At 37.5% G+C, this 22140-nt stretch overlaps 1 protein-coding gene across 5 annotated transcripts; it reads left to right on the top strand.

Annotated features, from left to right (window-relative positions):
• Window positions 1-7: 7 nt before the first annotated feature.
• LOC125742067 (testicular acid phosphatase homolog) lies at window positions 8-21687 on the top strand. 5 transcript variants are annotated; one of them, XM_049013702.1, is made up of 14 exons: window positions 8-2858; window positions 6833-6919; window positions 10003-10218; window positions 11651-11754; window positions 11834-11929; window positions 12534-12620; window positions 13173-13328; window positions 14609-14707; window positions 15537-15632; window positions 15950-16082; window positions 18523-18605; window positions 18697-18803; window positions 19984-20162; window positions 20288-21687. In XM_049013702.1, exons 4-14 carry the CDS (start codon window positions 11668-11670, stop codon window positions 20377-20379), a joined length of 1215 nt encoding a protein of 404 aa, XP_048869659.1. In that variant the 5' UTR covers window positions 8-2858; window positions 6833-6919; window positions 10003-10218; window positions 11651-11667; the 3' UTR covers window positions 20380-21687. The 5 variants fall into 5 exon arrangements, with proteins under 5 accessions (XP_048869659.1, XP_048869660.1, XP_048869658.1 ...); XM_049013703.1 differs by lacking the exon at window positions 11651-11754; XM_049013701.1 differs by having other exon boundaries at window positions 10003-11754; window positions 20367-21687.
• The last annotated feature ends 453 nt before the right edge of the window (window positions 21688-22140 follow it).

Raw genomic sequence — 22140 nt, 5'->3', positions numbered from 1 at the left:
AGCATGTGCAGAAAGCGAGAAAGGATTTTAAGGGCCGTGTTTGTTTTAAACCCTAGGCTGTATTCTGAAATCAGAAAGCACACACAAATGATTAGACAACATTGTCCATTACATTTAATTACATGATACTAAGAATGAGACAGTTGTCAAGGAAAAAAAAACTATAAAGAGGAGTGAACAAAGGATGCAGACATTAAGTGGACAGTTCCGTACACATTAAACTATACCAAGCCAAGAATTATCACAGATATACTTAATGTAAAAAGGTTTCTGTTTTAATTAATGGCAATGGACGTGAAGTATGTAATGGGAACTGCTACAGCAAAATCTGTGCCAAAGCAAAACCTTCCTCATCAATTTTGTATCGATATCCAAACATACAGATTATAGATATTGATATTAAGTTTTCTCCACTGTGTTTTTGCCACAGTTAAGATGTGCAGAGTACACAACAGTAGTACCAATACAGTATTTATTTTCTTAACTGTTGCAGGAGCAAATAAGAATTTACAAAGCAATTGAAGGTTACTTTTCTCAAGTGCATAATAGCAGGCCCTCTCCTGGGATTTACACAGTGTAAGTTTTTGGGGTTGCATTTGTTGTAGGATCCCAGCATCTTAAAGGCTATACAAACTGCGGGCCAGCATCATTTAGAGCCATGGTTTGGTACTGCGATACAGTGCAGGTATTGTATAATCTAGAAATCTTATTGTACAGTGCAAATAAAAACTGTGCAGTGAGACTATAGATATCTTTCATATTTTCCGAGGGAAGATTTGCTTCGAGTGTAACATCTCCCTTTTTTTATTCATGAAGGACGGATGGAAAAAATAAGCGAAACAGCAGAGGATCTTATGAAAATACATAAGATGTATAATATATTTTATTTGTAGGAAGAATTTGATAATACAGTGCAATCACTGAAGGATGTTAGATACACAATGTTTAGTTAATATTATTATGGTTATGATGGACAGAAGCAGAATCTTGACAAATTTCTCTTTATTGTTGTTGTTGGGACAACAGATGAGAGATGGGGAAGTTGACTGGACCATGGAGTTCAAAGGAATCATATATAGGAAAAAGAAAAATTATTCCAGTTATGTTGACTTTAATACAGGGCATTTGTTAACAGTGGTCAGTCATCACCCAGTTCCCTAACATAACAGCCAACAGTATTTATATTTGGGGCCATTGCATTGGCAGTGTGAACATGCTGCTTAGTTGTTCTCCTCTGAATTCTTCAACCGCTTGAGTTTTAAAGTAGCCATCTATCTATATACAATTTGTGCATTTGTAATAATAATAATAATAATAATAATAATAATAATTGTCATCATCATCATCATCATCATCATCGGCAATGCTTTTTATTATTCTAAGTCTTTGTGACATACTAATATCTTTGACTTGCCACTCCCTTGAGCTTGTACGTGCATGTCATTATAAGTTATCCATTGTGGACCTGCTGGAGCAAATATTTTACAATTGATTTAAATAATTATACTTGCATTCTCAAGGATTTTGTGCCAAATAACTAACCACAGTAATTCTGTGAGAATCGCAGATAAACTTACATGAAGTGCAGTAAGTATATTTAAATCATCCTATGCATCAATAGCTTAACAGTAACTTCACAGTCGCTTTCATGTCACCAGTATCCATTAGATGGTCCATGGGTTTTCTTTTATTTTTTTAATTAAACATTCTGTGTTAACCATCCAACTAACATTATATATTTTTAAAAGCAAAAAATTATATTTGTACCTTAAATGATTGGTCTGTACATTTTCTCGGATCATAAAAGTCTGATGTTAGGTTCACATTTGCATTTTATTTCAAACAATGATGCAAATTATTATTTTTTTTTTGCTTCATGTACTTATATTGTGCAATATGCTTATGTATTGTCCATGTTGCAATTATGATTGTATATTAATATGTTTAGCTTTCGTTATGAATAATAATATCCACAGCAGTTCTGTGCATTAGTTTCCATCTGATAGACACTTTGAGCCTCTACTTGAGCCGGTTATAAGGGCTACCTCTCTCACCACCCATTCCGTTAAAGCTTTGTTTGATTAATATATCGACTAATTAGCTAACCATTATGAAATTCAGGAGATATACTTCATTTTGTGAAAACCTGTTTTCGTATTAATTCTCTATTGATTCTTTAGTATTTTGCTTCTGTCTGCAACAAATTACAAAGAGCAGTGCATCACCACTTCATAAACGTACAGTCGGCCTATTTCCCCCCGAAAGCCTTTTGCGAACTTTTTTTAGTAGCTGGAACTCTTATATACCATCACCGACATCACTGATCCACACATTACACATGCAGATTGAAAACAGTCTGCAGTATTATTATTATTAATATTATTATTATTATTATTATATAAAAATACAAGAGCTGTACAATCTTTTTTTCAAATGCCCTAAATTAACTTTTGTAGTTGAATAAGGTGGAAATGTATGTTTAAATAAATATTAAGACAAAACACAACAGAAATGGCATAACATCTGATGTGTCATATATGTCAACAACAGAAAAGTGAAAAAAAAACAAGATTGACAGAAGCTACAATGAAAGCAAGAAGAATCACCAAACGGAGGAAAAGGTCCTTGTATTGACAGGAAGGAAATGGAGCGTGCTATCAAAACGGACACCCCCTCCTTGTGCGCCCCTCCCCTGTTTTGTACAACACAGAACTCAGCCTGTCAAGACACTTTTCCTGCTTGTTTAAAACAAAATAAACTTGATGGATTATAGTGGATTATGATGAAACTTTAATGCCACGTTAGTATGAAAAACGCCGTGAACAGAAAAAGGGGACAGCTTTTTCACATTTTAAAAGGTAAGCGAATCCATTTAATAGAAGAGACAGAGACTGGATTAAAATGATGTTTGTTGAGTTTTTTTAATGAAAAAGGACAAATAAATGAAAAATCTAGAAAGTTATAGATAAAATAAGTGTTTCTTTGTGTTTATTCAGTTTTATTTTTTCCTTTTTTAAAATCAAGTGTTGTTATCTCAATTGTAATATTGTTAATGTTATTATTATAATTATGGTTATTGTTACAAAATTGTTCTGTTAGCAGAAGTCACGTCAAAATTAAAAACTTGGCACATAAAATGGTGAGCGTACTCTAAAACAAGTGGCAATTAGATTTTTTTTTCTTTTTCTGAATTAATGTTGAGCTTGACACTGTGTACTGTGTGTATGTGTGGGTATGCGCGTGTGTCCAATGACCAAACACGATCCTACAAAGATCATGACATTCAATCAAGCTATAATTCTCTTCCACTTGCAGTCGTCTCATTTCTTAATGTTACAGCTCTGTTCCTTAAGTGGCACCACAATGTCAACATCATTGCCCTGTTTCCATGGAAATATCTTGCCCAAATATTTCAACATCTAGCACTGAATAATCCAGTGTCAACCGATCAAAATCCAGTCTAGCGCCTTCCAAGAAGCCCAATCAATTTATGTCAATAAAAATATACAATATAAAAAGGAAAAGGAACCTTCGTCTTTAGTCAAACGTATGTGTTGGCTTTATTCTGTCTGTTTTAAACAAGCCTAATACACAATTAATGTTACTGTGCAAATGGCTTGTTTTTTTTTGTGAGGAGTTGAGGGAAGTGACAGACAACAATCAAAACAATCAAATAATCAGATATAATTTAGTGAACTCAACAACCTCAAGAACTCAGCAACAACTGTTCATTGTTGCTACTACAATTTGAATTATTTATAAATGTGCTAATAGCTAAATCCAGCTAGTTGTACTGTACTATAAAAACATAACCATACTCATTAATTAAAAGACCCGTGGAATAGTGTTCAGTCATGCAGAAATAAAGAGAGAGTAAGAAACACTGATACTTGTTGGATGGGTTTTATTTAAAATATGACTTTGAAGGATACAAAAATCCTCAAAAAAGCAGTTCTTATCTTTCTGCACAAGTATTATCAGTTGCATTTTGCAATCTATCAGACTTTCACAGATGATACCAGACTAACTTAGGAGCCTCTGTAGACAATATGCTAGTTTTGTGCCAGTTTATTATGGCCATTGTTAAAATAGAACTAAAGAAATAATTTTTACTTTGACTTGTCACCCATTTGAACTCAGAACATACTCTTAGGCAAATTTATAATATGTGTGCCTCAACTTAAACATGTTATATTGGGTATTTCTATATTTCCGTTTATTGTTTAACAGAAGAACCAGTTATTACAAATTCATTTCATTACCAGGGTAAGTAGAATTTTCAACAGTGGCAAACCTGCATTTTTGCTTAAAATTTGGTAAATAATTTCTGAAAAATGCATTATATTGTAATGATTATATGGAGATGCTAGTGCGGGAGCAACAGCTTCAGTTTCAGAATCTTACACACAAAGGCAAATGAAATCTGATCGTTTTCCGAATCTGCAGTCCAAGCAAAGCCAGAAAGTCGCAAAATAGTTCCAAACCCCAAGATGAACAGCAAGAAGATCAGGAGGGCAGGAGGGAGTCACAGTCAAACACCGGAAAATGAAGCAAACACTCAGAATGGCAGGACACTCAATTCTTTGGAAGGAATTAAACTCGGGCCTTTTAATCCTTGCCAATTAACTGGGTTGATGAGCTTTAGGTGAGCCTGGTATTCAGGTAAGGCAGAGCTGCAGCCAACTAGGCGGAGCCAAATGGACGTTCTGCTGGATGGCGCATGTTACAGTTTGTCTTTTGCCAATAGCTGCTGATGCACTGTAGCATGTTCCTAAGCATTGTGGTTATTTTAAAAATCCACGTATCTTTGATCAGATGAGCGATAAAACAAAAGGAAAATGTGCTGCTCTAAATTGACTGAGTCACCCCAGGCAGAGTACCTCACTTAAAGTAAAATTAGAATTAGAATAAAATCACATAAATCTGATTTGGTATCAGTTGAGAGTGATTTAAGTGCATAACTGATGTTTTCTTGGTCTACTGCTTCCTACTGAGTCCATGAGCTTTGAGGCATATCCTCCTTTGCTCAGTGTTGTGGTAATTTAACTTGTTGTTAAAATCCTTACAGATAATAAATTATCAATGGTAAATTATACTGTAATCTTCTCCAGGTAAATAACTGAATGAATACCATATCTGCAGATCAGTTACACGAAGAAGTGGGTAAATGCATAGCATATTAACCAAAGAGATACTCTTATAATGAAGAACGAATCACATTTTCCCCACTGTTTGCCATTATGCAATGAACCCAAGTTAAAATGTTATAAATAACTGTACATACATGAGTTAAGGACATTGGTTGTGGTCATTTATGTCTTAAACAGGTCTGGGAAATTGTGCCGTGAGGAGAAAATGATATACAATACAATTATCAATCTTGCTATATTATTCCTTTGTTTTTCCATATTCTATAAATATGTGTAAAGATTTTCAGTTCTTGGTATAATCATTAGCATCTTACATTGTTGCAGAAATACTCCAAACTGGTTTTACATGCATGTGACATCAACTATTATGAATAATGGATTATATTAAGAATATTAGGCAAACATAATCTTTAACAATGAACAATTATGGAAAACAATAGGCGGTTCTTGTTTCAACATTGAACATATATTTTAAAAAGCCCTCTTTGCTCAAATGAGAGCACAGAATTGCTAAATCTGAAGAAAATGGGTCTACCATTAGTGTAATTACCTGTATGAAGTAACTGGAAAGTGAACAAATGCAGTAAAATCTAAAGGTGAGAGCCGAACTGCATTATAACTTCATTAGTTAAAAAAAATTCACTGCCAACTTGGCGAAACAGTAATAAGACACATTAGCCCATGTTTCATCTTTAAATATAATAATATGTTTCAGCAATTTTACATTTTATACATTGTTTAAGATGTGGGGTGACCATTGATATATGATACACTGTCCCTTAAGTGCTCCATTCCTTGAGACTCCTCAGCCTCTTTCATGTATCGCTCTTCACTTACTGTCACACTCTTCTTGCCATTAGCACCCTGTTCACCTAGTTAACAGAGTGCACAATAGTGCTGTCTGTTCAGACTCTAACAGGGTGCTTGCTCCATTTGACGCCTGCTTTGTGGCCTCTGCCAAGACGAGAATGGCCCCAGCACAGAGTATCTCACAGTCTGCAAACGTTAGATAGTAGAACCTAAGATGAAGAAAGGATCCGGGGAGCTTAATCAGCCCCCCCCCCACCCCCCACCCCCCCCCCCGTGTATATAACAGGCCTGTGACCAGGCACAGCCCACTGCCTGTGGAATTTACTTGCATTTGTTTACCGGCATTTCAAAATTAATTGCTAATAGTAAATTTTGGCTCCTAATCTTCGTCCCTTTTTTTTCCCCTCCTCTGTATTTGGTAATGTACATATGCTAAAAATGTATATTATTTTAATGTAATTAATTAATAAGTAACTGATTTGCAGAGGGGAAGAAGGGGGTGAAACTGAGATAATTTTTTTTTTTCATTTCATACTGAAGAGAAACATTTTGATTTATATTTTTAGAATAAAGACTATATTTGTATATTAAAGTTGCCTAATATATATGGATTATATGTATAAATCATCTATCTAGAGAGAAATGTAAGTATATTGTTATATATAGTACTTTTGTTGAGTTTTATCCAGTATAAGATGTATTTACATTTCTCTACACATATATGATTGTATTGTTTCTGTATCTATTCAGCTCATTTCGATTCCCTTCTTTCTAAAATGTATTCCAGTATTAGGTATATAATCTATGTGTTTTTCTCCCAGTTTAAGTTTGAAGACATATAATGGTGGAACAAACTTGTTGTTGCCCTTCAGAGTTCCATGTGCTGTTCTTCTTGGTCGTTAGCATCCACCTAATTGCATGACGCTCCCCGGATCATTACCTCCATCTGCTGCTTTAAGGTATTTGTTTGCAATGATTTAAAGAACTGCTGTTGCTGTAACTGGGTTTCAAATGAATAAATGACAAATGTTAATATGCATATATATGTATATGCATATACATATATATTTGTATAAATCAGAAGCCGAAGGACATGTGCCAGTTTTTTGATAACCAAATTTGTTCTGATAATGAGCTGTCTAGGATAATAAAAACATTCAAAAAGACGTCTGTTTCTACATAACAGTCCTGTATTTTCCTAAATATCAAAACGGTGTAAGCATATGTCTACTGGAAGAAGCACTAATCCCAAAACCAGCCTTCTGGGTCTTAAATAACCCAATCAGCCTAATAATTCTGCACCTACAGTATAACATGCAGCCAGAAATGGTGGTGGTGGGAGAATGAATCCATTTAATTAATCTTGTGCCAGGCTGTTCTCAGAGCACTGTGACAGCCCAGAAATTGTTAACATGAAGACTTTGAGAGAAGAGAAATTATGCTGACCATTAGTTATATAGAATGCATATACACAGGCAACATGAATTTCATTGTTTTGAATCCATAGGGTGAATATTTTGCCTGTGGTCGAAATTTCACCATGCGAGTGTGTGTGGGTTATCCCCCAGTTAGAAATGTGTCAATTTCTCTTCCTTCTGTTTCCTCTGACTGTGTATGCTTGTAATTGTATTTGTATATGCATTTCAGAACCATACAGTGAATTAAACCTGATAATCTATCTATCTATCTATCTATCTATCTATCTATCTATCTATCTATCTATCTATCTATCTATCTATCTATCTATCTATCTATCTATCTAATAATTCCTAGACACAAATGGCAAGACAGATCTGGAGTAAAAATAAGACAGTAAGAGATCTGTCATCCTATTTCACTGTGCAGTACTATGTCATGTTTCACTGTAGTTACACTGTAATTATGCTGTTGTCACTAATCAGTGACTCTAGTTCAGTCCCTGATTTGATCCATCTTTCAATATCATTTAATGTTGATGTGCAGTGATGTCACCATTCATGCCTTTCGGCTCAGCTGTGATTCAGTCATTAAGAATAACCGTTGACCTGGGGGTTAATCAATCACCTCGTAATAATACTCTTATACTCTGCTCACTCTCTCCTACCTTCTCCTCTGTTCTTACACTCCATTTACACCTCCTTTCTCACCTTTGTCCTCATATTTCTTTCTGTTCTGAAGAAAGGCATTTGTTTTCTTTGGGAGGAAAAAGCAAAGTGACATTATGAGATGAGTTATTGATCTCAAAGCTGAGAGAATAGCAGATTGTGATGACCTGCATATTCCTAAACACACGACATTGGCCAATTTATTAATATGTTTGCTTGAAAGGATCACAATTGTCCACACTTTTAACCAACGTGTTACCGCAATGAGTAAAGTATTGGAATCAAGAAGGTCTGATGTCTTCTGCCTTTTGCTGTTGTTGATGGCTCAGATGCTGAAGTGTCCACCCTTCTGCGAATACCGAGATCAGTGTGGGTTTCAAAGCAATCAGAAAAAAATGGATATCCTTCATCATTATGTCTTCATAAATGGTGATTTTGTAAAAATGCTCACAAAACGTAATTTTTGGAAAATACACTCTGGAATGTGCATTTGGTGTTTGTAGAAAGCTAGATTGTTTAGTTCCTCATTATACGATTTTATCAGAGGGTGCCTACATGATTGCAATGTCCCTTCATTTATAACAATTAGTGGCCATTAATTCAAATGAATTTTTTACCAAGGCAATTCAGGTCAAGCTCTTGCCCAAGAACTTTTGAAAGATAACTAGGTATTTCCTGGGATATGAACCTGTGCCCATTTTGACTGTAAATCCAGTTCAACATAAATCAGCTCAGATTACAATATCTCACGCTCTGAGTTTGATGTACCACATTATTCCAAAGTCGACATTCCAAGCTGTATAATTAGATGAATATACCATGTGAGATAGACACAATTTCATTGGGTGGGGCCCAATTAATTAATACTGCATCTGCAATACATGAATTCATTACTGCACATGGAAAACACAAATGTAGGTAGTCAAGGCGATATCAAAATGTGTCACAGCACTGCATGATTGAAACTAAATTACAAGTTAACTGCTGTCATCCACTAGGTGGTGATGTGAGCTATGAAAAAAGATGCTTAAACATTGCAAAATGTTTCATTGCTCTACTAAAAAAAAAAAAAAAAACTGAAAATAGAAAATCTAATTGGCTGTGCAAACTCAAATGTAAACTCGCTAAAAATGTAAGTTCAAGAATAAAGGTCTGCCACAGAAAGATCAAACAGCAATGAGATAAATAGTCCAGCAACAGCCTAAATAAACAATTGATGATGTTTGGTGAGTGACATTAGCATTGTTCACAGATGCCTTCGCTTCCCCCCCCCACCCCTTTTCGCTTGTGCCCCGCTTCGTGCTGAAGCATTGCCATGGCGACTGAGAAATGTGGGAATACCTCTGTCCTTCGGAAAGCGAGAGAAGGAGGCAACTAATGGCGATAATTAAAATACATAGGCCGACTTACTGACTCAAAAAAGCACTATGACATTTCAGCTGTGGTACTGCATCGAAGGAAAGTATTTATATATCGAATATGCAGACAAAAAATGTTATCAATCACACCAAGATGAGAATAGATATGAGTTGCCAGTCAGAATAGTTATATATGTATGAATTCTAGTAATTGGTTTATTAGTCTATCAATGTGTTTTCAGAATTTCCAATCTGTAGACAGACTGCAGTCACCATGACAACCAGCAGCTTAAAATAGCCCTCACTCTTCTTGCGTCTCTCCTTCCTTTGCCCAATATTTTCACTCAATCCCCTTATCACCTACACCCAAAAGTAGCGCAATGGATGTGTACTGTTATGTTCAATTACTCTGTGTTTCCACAAGTACTCTCTTACCCTGTTCCTCCATGTAAAAATTATGCTCAAATATATTTCATTGGTTGCTTGTGTTTCCATGGAAACCATCTTGAAACCATGGCAACTGTTTGAACTGAGCCAAACGTTTTCTCTAAACTGCTGCATTCATCCTCTCTCCCCCCCTTGTTTTTTTTCTCATTGCAGTGTTGGTGTAAGACTATGGACTGTCTGCGGCTCTGTCCACGTGCTCGCCAACTGATCGGAGTTCCCCCTTCTAGAATAAAACATTTGGAAAATATAGTGATGCCTACACCTGTTCATTTGTTGATATTAGTGCCAGAGATGTGACTGTGCTGTCTGCTGTTGTATCACCGTTGTTCCTCCATTGCCAGTAACAGTACTGAAATACAACCACAACTGGTAATCCTTCGACAAGAATTACACTATGTCTGCATAAGAATCACACCAACTGCGGGAAGAAAAAAATAAAAGGAAAAATATTTCTTGTAAGCTGGCAGTAAAGAGAAATAAAAAAACACAGAAATTGTCAAATTAACAATTAATGTGGTAGAGTGCCTTGTTAAATAAGGTACAATTTTCGCTGTCTGCAGTGTGAAAAGTGCCTTTGTTTTTCACAGGTGCTTTGTGATCAACTTACCTAACAGTTTGTTCTATTTATAATGTAAGATGCTTTACTTTAGCTTACCTACAACTTCAGGACACTGATGGCTGAACCTGCATGTCCTCTTTCTGAATTAATAAGCATCTTGAATCTATAGAACAGAAAATGATGTTATTAGTATCCATTTACTTCTTTTCCAAGCTGGCTCACAATAGTTTATTTGCAAAAGTGGGAATACCTGCAAGCAACTCACTTCATTAAAGAAATCTAAATCATTTCACAGAGGATTTTTTTACCCTGTTAAGTGGAAAGAATAGCATGCTAATGTCTAGCCTCAGGTTAGAGGGCAAATTCTTTCCATGGCAAAATACTTAGGGCTAGCTAACTTTTTTTTGTAGCACAGAGATATAAAGTATTGTTATCTGAAAATGCCCAATCCTCACACACCCAGAATCCAGACAGGGTTAGTAATGTGACAGACACAAACAAGCTAAGGTCAAGCATAATTTGAAGCTTATTTTAAATCTGATGTCACCCAAACACCGTAATGTAATTCATACTTGCTTCTTGTTTTTCTTTTCCCTTCAAATGTCGATTTAATCCATTGATACAAACAGCAGTCTATCTGTTCGTAAAAGGCACTGTAATTGCCAGAAAAGGTAATAAGGGTTTGCGATGCGCAGGTGATGAAAGGCGGGATCTTCAGGTAAATGCGATATAAGGCAGGATCTGCGGTACAGGATTTAGCACTGTGTCACGGAAAAAGAGACTGCAGAGGGGCATTTGTGGTACATAAAGTGTTTAAAGGTAAATGCGTTTAAAGGGATGGGATAAGGGAGATACAGTAGGAGGACTCATCAATTTCGTAGAACAGTTAAAAAAAGTAGGAAGGCTATTAAGTTAATTTTTCTGTTTTGCCTATTTATTTATTTAACAAAACTGAGGAAAAATGTTAGATGTTAGAATTTATTCAGATCAGCAAAAATAATTTGGGTCGGAAAACAAAGGTACATGATAATTCAAGTCATATTTGTAGTTTTAAGTACATTAAAGTTCAATGGTATACTTGCATATCACCTGAATGAGAACTAAAAAATAACTAATTATTGTAGGTGACATTGAATAATGGGGTAATTTTCAAGACAATGGACGCCTCAATGCATTCATTTGGTTACAAAGTAAGGACATTGATCACTTATTATAATCATTTCCTATACCATGTCGATACAGACAGAAAGCAGACAGGAATGTGGAGCTGTCTCTGGTGTCTGGGATGCATCTTCGTCTTCTTCTGGGTCTCCTCGGAATCTCGTGTCTTAAAGTTTGTGGCGGTTGTAAGTCTGCAAACAGTCTCTGTCGGTGCACTGGTCCCTGACACACTGTGTGTCAGTATTAATGTGTGCCTTTTTCCAGGTGTTTCGCCATGGGGATCGCTCTCCTATTGAGTCATTTCCCAGCGATCCTCACAAAGAGGAGGTATGGGCACAAGGATTCGGGCAGCTGACAGAGGTACAGCCTGGGGCAGTGACTCTGACTGAAGCTCTATGCGGGAAGTAATCAATGTAAAATCTGAGCATTATTTAATCTCAAAACCTGTACATTCACTCTCCGTGGAACATTCTTTTTATGGTATGCTGGCATGCGTTTGTTTGCTCAACAAAATGCATTGTATTATAGTACTAAGAAAAATAATAGACTTTTCACTGAGTGCATTATAAACAGAAAGGAAGGCGGGGTCAGCTTGCAAATAATCGCACATTTACATTGAGTAACTGTTGTGAATTTGTAAAGCAGCCTGAAGGCTTTTTATACCTCTTCTAAAATGAGAAAGCAATAATGGAATCATGCTTTACCCTATATTTTAAATGGCTTTTAAAATAGAAAATAAGAAATAGAACTTCTTTCCAAAGATGCAGAGCTATATTTACCTGCAAACTTTACCAAATGGAAAAACTAGTTTCCCTAAGAGGTTCCAGACAAATTAGGTTTGTCACGTAATCATTTGAATCACCAGCCCACCTTAAAAAAAAAAGTCTTTTCTGTGTCATTTTTTTGTTAAGGCCTGTTATTGCCCATGACGCTATACAATGACATGATGCATTTCTATTTCCAGTTAGGCATGAGGCAGCAGTATGAATTAGGGCGGTTTTTAAGGAAGCGCTACGCCGGCTTCCTTAACGACGACTATGACGTGCGAGAGGTGAGTGTTCGCACCCCTGACAGATGTGCTTGTGAGTGACGGTGGTCTGTGGCCAGCATTACATGTCATGTATGATGACACTTTGGCCCTCCTCACTGTGTCCCACAAGGTGTCTATACTATAATTACACAGATCACATTCTGCACGCTGCTTCTGACCTCTCTGTTCTCTTTCTGCGAAGCAACATGTAATTACCACTGTAATTATAATTCTCTCCATCCCACTGTTGCTGACTCTCTGTCTCTTTAACTCCGTATTCGTCTCTTTCTGTGGTTCCTCCTCCTCACTGTTTGTCTCCTTCCTCCCTTCCCCTGTTATTTTATTTATTTATTTTTTTTACTGTGCCACCGAAACATTCGCTATCGTCCGCTTATCCTTTACTATTCTCCTGCTCCACTTTCTATTTTGATTGTAAGAATAGAAAAATTAAATTTCATGAGCAGTCTGCATGCCGGCTTCTCTGAGACAGAGATGTTTGTCAGAATTTCCGTCGACGTTGGTAGGTTTCAAGTGATCTAGCAAGAGGTCTGGTTCTGACCCACCTCCTCTTAGGTCTATGTGCAAAGCACCGACTACGACCGTACATTGATGAGCGCCCAAGCTAACCTGGCCGGGCTCTTCCCCCCCAATCGGCAGCCCCCGCCCATCAGCCCCCAACTGCCTTGGCGTCCCATTCCTGTGCACACCATTCCCAAGTCCCAGGACAAGGTGAGGGGCACTGGAACTATTAGTGGAATTATAGCATCTTCTCGGACTGTCCAGCAAGCCATGGCAGGCTGATAATTATGCAATTCCTGGCAAATCTGCCTGTGTTGGTGTCTGTAGGGAGCTTTGGGTAGTTTTTATAAGAATGCAAAGAGTGTGTGACGTCAGGTACTACATGCTGAAATGAAAGGAATCCTCCACTTTTGTCACTGTGGGAATATTTACTTATTTTAATGAGCAATATTTATATGCAAACCTAGAATTGGTATTTTATGTTTAAGGTCTATGCATTCCTACAACCCTTACAAATTAGCAGCATTTAATCACATCTTTCCAGTTTATCCTTCAGTAGTACCATTACCTTGAGTTCTCATACAGTCATTACGATTGTATCACATTCACTGCAGTTTTCGCACAGGCACAGGAAGTCAGCATGTGTTCACCATTCCAGCCTCACCCTCCTCATGAAGCTCCAACAAACAGTAATAGGCATTTTCATAGAATCTTCTCATACAAAGCACATTTGCTAAATCTGTGGTATAAATTAGTGGCCTGGGTAAACATACCAATTCAGACAGTCCCCAGGTTATGAACGAAATCCATTCTCTAAGTCTGTCTTTAAGTTGAATATGTAGGTAAGTTGGAAAAAGAATAATACAGCACATAATAATAATAATTATAGGGTAATCATAAAAGTGACTACATACAGTAATGTACTGTGCCCGGAGCTGACAAACTGCTGAAGCCGCAGTGTTTTCACGAGTGTCACAAAGCAGTGTGTGCATTCATTATTACCTCCCGTTGTGTCTAATTTGGATTTTTAATGTAATAGACTTTGTGCCAGTCTGTTCTTAAGTCTCTGCTGCCTGTAAGTCGGACGTTCTTAAACTCAGCACTGCCTGTAGGCTAGTATAAAAATTGGTTGAATTGTTAGATTATTTTAAGGATGTCGTCCATTCTTTGAAACCCTCCGTGAAATGCTGGTGCACTGTTCATTTTTAATGAGTGCAAATACTCGTTTGGAAGCTGAGAATTCGTAAAGATGGGTGAATACTCTTTTATTACAACTGGCAGACTTTCATTATGTCAAGTTCACTTAAACCATGTTTTACAATTGTGTTCAAGTAAACTATATTTAGCCATTTGACAGAACCTGGACAGGAACTGTAATATTTATATAAAAAAATCTTAATTATCCTGTCACTCTACTGAAGCCTTTTACTGTAGCATTTCAAGAACAATTAATTCATAAGACATTAACATGCAGTCTGCTTTTCTCTCAGCTGTTAAAAACACCTGGAAAACATTGTCCCAGATTCAGGGAGCTGATGACGGAAACATTTTCCAGTGCAGAGTATCAGAGAGCACTGAAGACTTATAAGGTCGGCACAGAAACCTTCAAATATTATTCTTGTTCCTTTGAGTCTGACACTTGACCTAATGTTCCTTTCTTTACCTTTATGTCTGTGTCAGACTTTGTTATTCTGTTTCTTTATCGGTTTGTTTCTGTCATTCTTTCCCACATCTTCTGCATCTATTATTGATTTTTTTTTTGCCAAAATGTATTTTAAATTCTCACCCTCTTTTATATTTAAAATTCAACAAAAGATTAAATTACAGGAAAAAATTAAAGTGAAAAACTTTAATTAAACAGACTATTAGGAGTCTCATTAAACAAGTAAATGGATTCTTGAGAGCCCTGTACAGTACCTCAATCGGATAGATTAAGTGAAAGTCATTGCCCTCTTGTGGCAGATCTGAAAAATTGCAGTTATAATACCTCCATGTCACATCTCCACTGTGCTGTGTCGCTTATGATTGTCCGTTCGATATTGTATTATACTGTAATAAGTTAGACTAAGTTTGGAATGAGTTAAAAATTGCCCAGTGTCCTGCAGTGTAACCTTTCTGTTCAACAATTAACTTAGACTTAGACGGAAGCTCTACTGAAACCAGCTTAGTTAATTTGAATTGCTTCAGAGTGATGTGTGTACAAACTTGAACAATTGGAAAGTGTGAAGCTGAAACTCATTTAACATGCATTGTGTGAAAGACTCGCCGAAGTAGCTGAATATTAAGTAGCTATTTATACTGTATAGTTCAGCTAACATCGGCATTATCTTCCCTGTATAATTTCAATGTAATGGGTGGTATTTTCTCAAGGCTCTTCTTATTCTTTCCTCTCTTTTGCATAAATGTATTCTTCAACAGGACTTCATCCAGGAAATTTCAAATAACACTGGTTACCCGGTAAACAGGCTGGTTATGAGGAAAATCTGGAGGGTGTATGACACACTGAACTGTCAGGTAATTACTTTTAAATGGGAGAGGCATACAAATTGTTAAATTAAATTCTAATTTAGAATGTAATCATTTAAAATTTAATTGATAACTGATTTCATTGACTAATACATAATGCTTATTAAATTAACTGCACATCGACCTAACAAATTAAATAACAAAAAAAAGCTGTAATGACTTCTAATGCATTAGCATCAGATGCCTTAATTATGATTGAAAAAATTGAAATAAGTCAATGTACCTCAGCAGCATTGCTACTTAAAGTGTTACTCCAATATCCCAATTGCAATGAATTAATGTATTTTTATTTATTTATTAAATAGAGAATTCATAACCTCACCCTGCCTGGCTGGGCAACCCAGCACGTGTTTAATACCTTGGAGGAAATTGCTTCTTTTGAGGTCATGTACAGTGTGTTCACCTACAAGCGGAAAGACAAAGCCAGACTGGCTGGGGGTGAGAGTCACTAGTGACATCGAATGGCTCCTTTCTTTCCATCTTTCTGTTATTGCTGCAGATTTTGATTTTGTTCCGCTGACTGGCTCTGCTTTGTGTTTTATGCTTTCTAATTACACTCTTATCAGCGCAAATCCTCTGTGCTCTACCATGTTTGTAAATAGACAATACTGCCAAAAATAGGTAATACATCAGCAATGTAGCCAAAGGCCATGCACTCGTTGGTGGATTGCTTGATTCGGAATTACAATGTGATGATCCCCAAAGATAACTTCAGCCATGACCATTTTACTCAAACAGAATAAGTGAAAATAAACCAAAATGCATTAAACGTGTGATAGCTAAGGTGCATTGCAGTTGGCAGTTCTTTCTGACGAGTAAGAGTTTGTTTCTAAGGAGTATGATACATAGTGACTATGACTGACGGCGTTCGCTGAACACAGTTGGAATGATACGCTCGTGTAATGTTAAGGGAGGTTAATAAGGTTGGGCTTCAATGGGGTAGATCAAGTCTTGGTGATGTTGTGGAATCGAAGGTCCAAAATGAAACAAATGGGGAAATTTAAAATGCCTTATATGTTAACATTACAGCTTGTATCTTATTTGCATAGTAGCAGCCATTAAGCAAAGGCAGTTTTTAGACTTTTGTAGCAAATTCAATTTGCAAATCCAAGCGCAGGGGAGTTTTCTGTTTTTTGCTATTTTTGCGTGAATTGGAGCCTGCACTCGAAAATGTATGAACAAGTTTTAAATGTGACCCGGCACCTTTTCAGACTGAAACCAAAGCCTCATATGAAGGTTGCTAAATCACACCATTTTTTTGGCAATCAAGCATATATAAAGTATGCTGTTTGTCCTCTGGCACAAGCAGGCGAAGATTGGTGTAAGGTAAGAGATACACAGACACCTCTTGTGTGTGAATCAAGGGAGCAGCATCTTGGAATCAGGTGCGTTTTTAAGCAGGTAAAAATGAGGCTGAACAGCATCTCCTGTTAGATTACGAATAAGTGTACTACGGTTATTCAAAATTAAGTTTTTTAAAAATGTATTTTCAAGCTTCTTCTACTAATATAGATTTTTAAACAAATTGTCGATTTCGGGGTTTATTGTTTAATTAATCATCAAGTACTATAAATTAATAAAAACTACAAATTACAGTTTTAAAATTATTATGATGTTTTATTTTTCACCACCTGTGTTTCGTTTTCCTGAGAAAAACATTTGGTTTAAAATGATCATGACCTTACAAAATCAACAATTTTGTTCACTTTCTGTATATTAACTAAATATGTGGTTCCCTTTCCTAGTAAGAAATCACAGTTTCAAGACAGCAATGTTTCATCACGAAAGATTCTGCTGAACTCCAATTTCATATGTATATCATTCTAACATGTTATTTCTGTTGGACAGAATTTACAGTCTCAGTGCTTTGAAAGGTCAAAGGTGCAAGCTTACTGGGAGAAGTTTTTCTTAATTTTATTAAAATGTTAAAGTCCTCATTAGAATAGAAGTTTTACATTTGGGAGATGAAGGGTAGTGTCTAAAGTAAACTTCATTCTTGTTCTATTTTCTGATTGTAAAATTCTGATTTGAGGCATTACACAATTTTTATCACTCTTTTCAGAAGTAACACATTTTAGGAAGGCTGACATACATGCAGCAAGTTACATAGCAACACATAAAAAGATGATGTTTGTATATGATTAAAATGGAATAGTACTGCAAAGGTTATCATTATGTTTCATATTATTCATTTGATTGCCCAGACAAAAGTTCCCAGGGCACAGGGTTTGAGTGTTACAATGTTTCTGGGGATGCAGTCATCACTGCCTTGTAACAGTGAAGCCTGGCCTTGCAAACTCCATTGTGACTGCATGTCCATGAGAAGCTGTAACAGGGCAACAATGCTCACACTTAATTCCCTTCTAAGCCATACAGTCTTATTGTCTCTGGCTCCTGATCCTTGCCTGTTCCCTTTCTGCCGTGTAGAAGTATGATTCTGACTTGCTTGTCTTACTAACCTGGCTAATGGCCATTGATGTCGAATTCTGGTTCCCTTGCTTGTTCTCTGCTCCTCCAGGTCCTGATTCCTGGTTCTTTAACTTGTCAGACTGGCCCTTCACTTTTTCTCCTAATGTCCTTCTCAGAACACAGATAAGACCATCCTGGACTGCAGTGGCTATTAAGCACTTTGGTGTTAGTCCAAACAGAAGACTAAGCTTCAGCAACAATTACAGAATTACCAATTAGATGACAACATTTTCATAATTTTACAACAATAACAGTTTTACAGTTTTAATATTACATAACTGGAAGCCAAAAGGGGTGTTTGAATGAGGGGTGAATCCAAATAAATACACTCACCGTGGAAACCACTCAAAAATGTGAAATTAAGCATTTAAAATTACGTTTAACAAGCATAATGCATCGTTAATTTCAGGAGTATTGTTGAATGCCATCCTTGGGAATTTCACGAGCACTGTGAAGAGGGAGAACGAATTGAAGTTTGTTATGTATTCTGCGGTACGTTGAGCCCTTCTCCCAATGCTAACGTGCTAATGTGCCTGGTGCTGTTAGCCGGCTTGCCTGCTGATGGTTCCCCTCTTCCTTTCAGCATGACTCCACGCTCATCACCCTCCAGGCCGCCCTTGACATCTACAGCGGCCGCCTGCCGCCTTACGCCGCCTGTCAGCTCTTTGAGTTTTACCAGGAGAAAAATGGGTTTGTAATGTCACAAGAAAACGGAAATACGCTACTGGAGTTATGGGTGCATGTGTAGCTTTATTATTTAATACATTATCCATCAATTTTCTGTAACCACTTATCCAGTACAGGGTTGTCTTGAGCTTAGAGCCAACGTTGGGCAATGTAGAACGTGGGCAAGAAACACTTTATGGCACGGCAGCCCATTGTAGATTTATTATATTACCTGCTATGTTTTATCGTTATTATGCATTATTAGCATATGGGCCCCAGTTTCTGTCTCATTGTGTTTCGGGAAACTTTCTACTCGCTCTTCACACAAAGCTTGTGGTATTGTGCCCCACTGTGAATCACTGCAAATCACGTAGCTGCTCATGGTATCACAGTGTGGCTCGCTTTAGAACTCCATCTCGGCCTTTGCTCACGTGATGCTAGTGGAAGAAAATGTTTCATGACTCACTCCTCCAAAATATCCCAAAGTGGCTCAATAATATTCAGATCTGGTGACTGTGCAGACTCTGGGAGATGTTCGACTTCAATTTCATATTCATCAAACCACTCTGTCACCAGGTAAGCTGTGTGTATTGGTGCATTGTCATCGTCATGACCCCTTCAGGGTCCAATGTTTGAACCAGTGGGTGAACATGGTCCATCAGAATGATTCGGTAGTCCTTTGCAGTGTCTATCTAGAAGAAGTAGCTTGCCTCGGAAATGCCATGATATTGCAGCCCAAATCATCACTGATCCATGTCCATGCTGCACTCAGGGTACGCACAGTCCAGTTGGTAAGCAATTTGTTTGGGGCTTCCCCACACCATAACTCTCACTGGTATGGGAAAGACAGTGAAGGTGGACACATCAGAGAACAATGCATGTTTCACATTGTCCACAACCAAAGATTTGCACTCCTGGCACTAATGAGATGAACGTTGGGCATTGGCACAAGTGACTAAAGTTTTGGCTCTGGAGCTCCCGACGAACAGTAGAAACAGGAGAGTCAAGATGCGCATTTAATTCTGCTTTGAGTTGGGCAGCTGTGATTTTACGTTTCTTGGATACAATTCGGGTTAGTACACGAACATCCCTTTCAGACAGCGTGAAACCTCAAACACGATTGGCCAGTGTTTCAGTTTCATTGTCCAACTCCTGTGTTTGTTGTATTTTAACAAAACACCTACTGTGTCTCCTCTGTTACTAGGATGTACTCCATCTCCTTGTTTTACCGAAATGACTCAGCCCATGACCCCTACCCAACCCCTGTGCCCGGCTGTCCTGTAAACCCATGTCCACTCATCAGCTTCACTGAGGTTATCAACGATGTCATTGCCCCAGACTGGGATTCAGAATGTGGACTGAAACAGACTGATTCTCACTCAGGTGAGACATAAATTGTGAATAACATAGTAAAGATATTAAAGTAAAGATTAATATCTATTTTTTTTTAACAATTGTGGTTTTATTTCAAACACTCGTAAATATAATTTTTTTGGGGCTTTTTCCAGGAATCGTTGCAGTTATGTCCGCTGTAGTGGCTGTCCTCATCATGGCACTGCTAGCTACCATAGTTTTTTCTATCTACAGGAGAAGATGTTGAGGTTCTAAGTGAACAGCTACCAACCGGTATCTTCTTCTGTGCTGTCATGACACTGTAACTTTTGATTGTATCATTACAGATTAATGGCAATGTTATGTAAATAATTCTGCTGACTAATGCAGTCCGATTTTGAGTAATTCGTAGAGAAATGAGCCAGGGTTAGGGAAGAAATTAGATGTTATCACTGTGAATGTAGAGAGTCTTACTCCTGGCATCATGGTGTGGGGAGCCATAGGGTATGACATCATGGTGCGGGGAGCCATAGGGTATGACAGCATGGTGTGGCGAGCCATAGAGTATGACATCATGGTGTGGGGATGCATAGTGTATTACTTCAGGTCATCGCTGGTAGTGATTTGGGGGACACTGATGGCACAGCGCTATGTCAGTGACATCCTGTGTCTGCATGTCTTACCCCTCCTGAGACAGCACCCTGGTACAGTCTTTCAACAAGACAACACCTGTCCACATATGGTACGTGTGTCTTTTGACTGCTTGCGTCATGCTGAGGCCATCTGTGGCCAGTCAGGTCCCCTGATCTTTCCCCAATCAAACGTGTTGATACGTCAATTTGGACGTCAACTCAGACCCAGCACCAGTGTGCAGGATCTCGAGGGCCAGCTCAACAGCTGTGGGCCGACTTGCCGCAGAAGAGGATAAAAGGGCTCTACGACTCCCTTCGGCACCATATTGCTGCACGTATCCAGGCCTGGGGGGTGGGGGTGGGAGCCACACTCTACTGACATGGGACCATCAGTGTGCCCGTACTGCCAACTCTGTTGTCCATTTCATTTGATATAATAATAATTGTGATACAGTCACATTACCTTTCACCATGTGCAGATTGAGTTCATTTCCATCACTCTGGGTGCTTCATTTTTTGTTACTGAGTGTATTTCAAATATTTAACAATTAGATTGTTCAGTTAAACGCTTATATTCAAAATAAGACATAACATTAATTTTTCAGTTCTGATTTGTTCCTCTGCTGAACTCTTTCACATGAACCAAAAATAAAAAATAAAAACTGGCTGAAATGTAAATAGTATTTGTTGTTATTGTTGTTCAAAGATAAATGTATGGAACCAAATTACAGACAGCGCTGCAAACAAGCGTGTGTACTGTAAGCAAAAGCACATATGTATTGCAAACAAAACTAATGTATTGAGAATTTTTTTCTTTGCCATATTTTGTAATAGTTATTTTTTTCTTTACATTTCACTTTTTCAGTGCTCATTATTCTATACGGTGCACATGTTGCATTTTGCAATACTTCTCTTTGTGCTGTATTTTCCCTTGTGTTTCACTATCTGGCCTCTCTTTGACCATGGTAAGGGTGGGTGGGGCTTTGTAGGGGTGCTTGTCACTACCTGCTCTGTGCCACCTGCCTGTCTGCACATGTGAACATATATACACTGCGTTACATTTTCTGGCATCACTTGTTTTGTTTGTCTTGCCATTTTACAGCAAGCGAAATCGTACACATTTATGTCAACATTCATCTACAATAAATAAAGTCTATATAGCGAAACATTATCACACCATGTCGTATGTAAAAATGCATGAAATATAAGATAAAAATTTGATATCACCCAGTCCTAGTATGGTATATGATGGCGTAACTGACTGTTTATTGTGATTATAATGATAAAGTCTTGAATCCGCTGTTAGCCGAAATATTTTGGGATGACAATCTGAATATCAGTTTTTAAGGATGGGAGAACAATTAATTTGATACAACTAATTCATTGAAATGGTCACT

The sequence above is a fragment of the Brienomyrus brachyistius genome, chromosome 5, assembly GCF_023856365.1.
Source record: "Brienomyrus brachyistius isolate T26 chromosome 5, BBRACH_0.4, whole genome shotgun sequence".
NCBI lineage: Eukaryota > Metazoa > Chordata > Actinopteri > Osteoglossiformes > Mormyridae > Brienomyrus > Brienomyrus brachyistius.
This window is presented reverse-complemented; position numbering and strand designations above follow the sequence as displayed.

Coding starts and splice junctions, on each gene's coding strand:
- LOC125742067 (XM_049013699.1), top strand. CDS start 11,566: ATGGACGCCTCAATGCATTCATTTGGTTACAAAGTAAGGACATTGATC. Junction 12,621..13,172: donor ACGACTATGACGTGCGAGAG/GTGAGTGTTCGC, acceptor ACCTCCTCTTAG/GTCTATGTGCAAAGCACCGA. Junction 18,606..18,696: donor AGTTTGTTATGTATTCTGCG/GTACGTTGAGCC, acceptor TCTTCCTTTCAG/CATGACTCCACGCTCATCAC.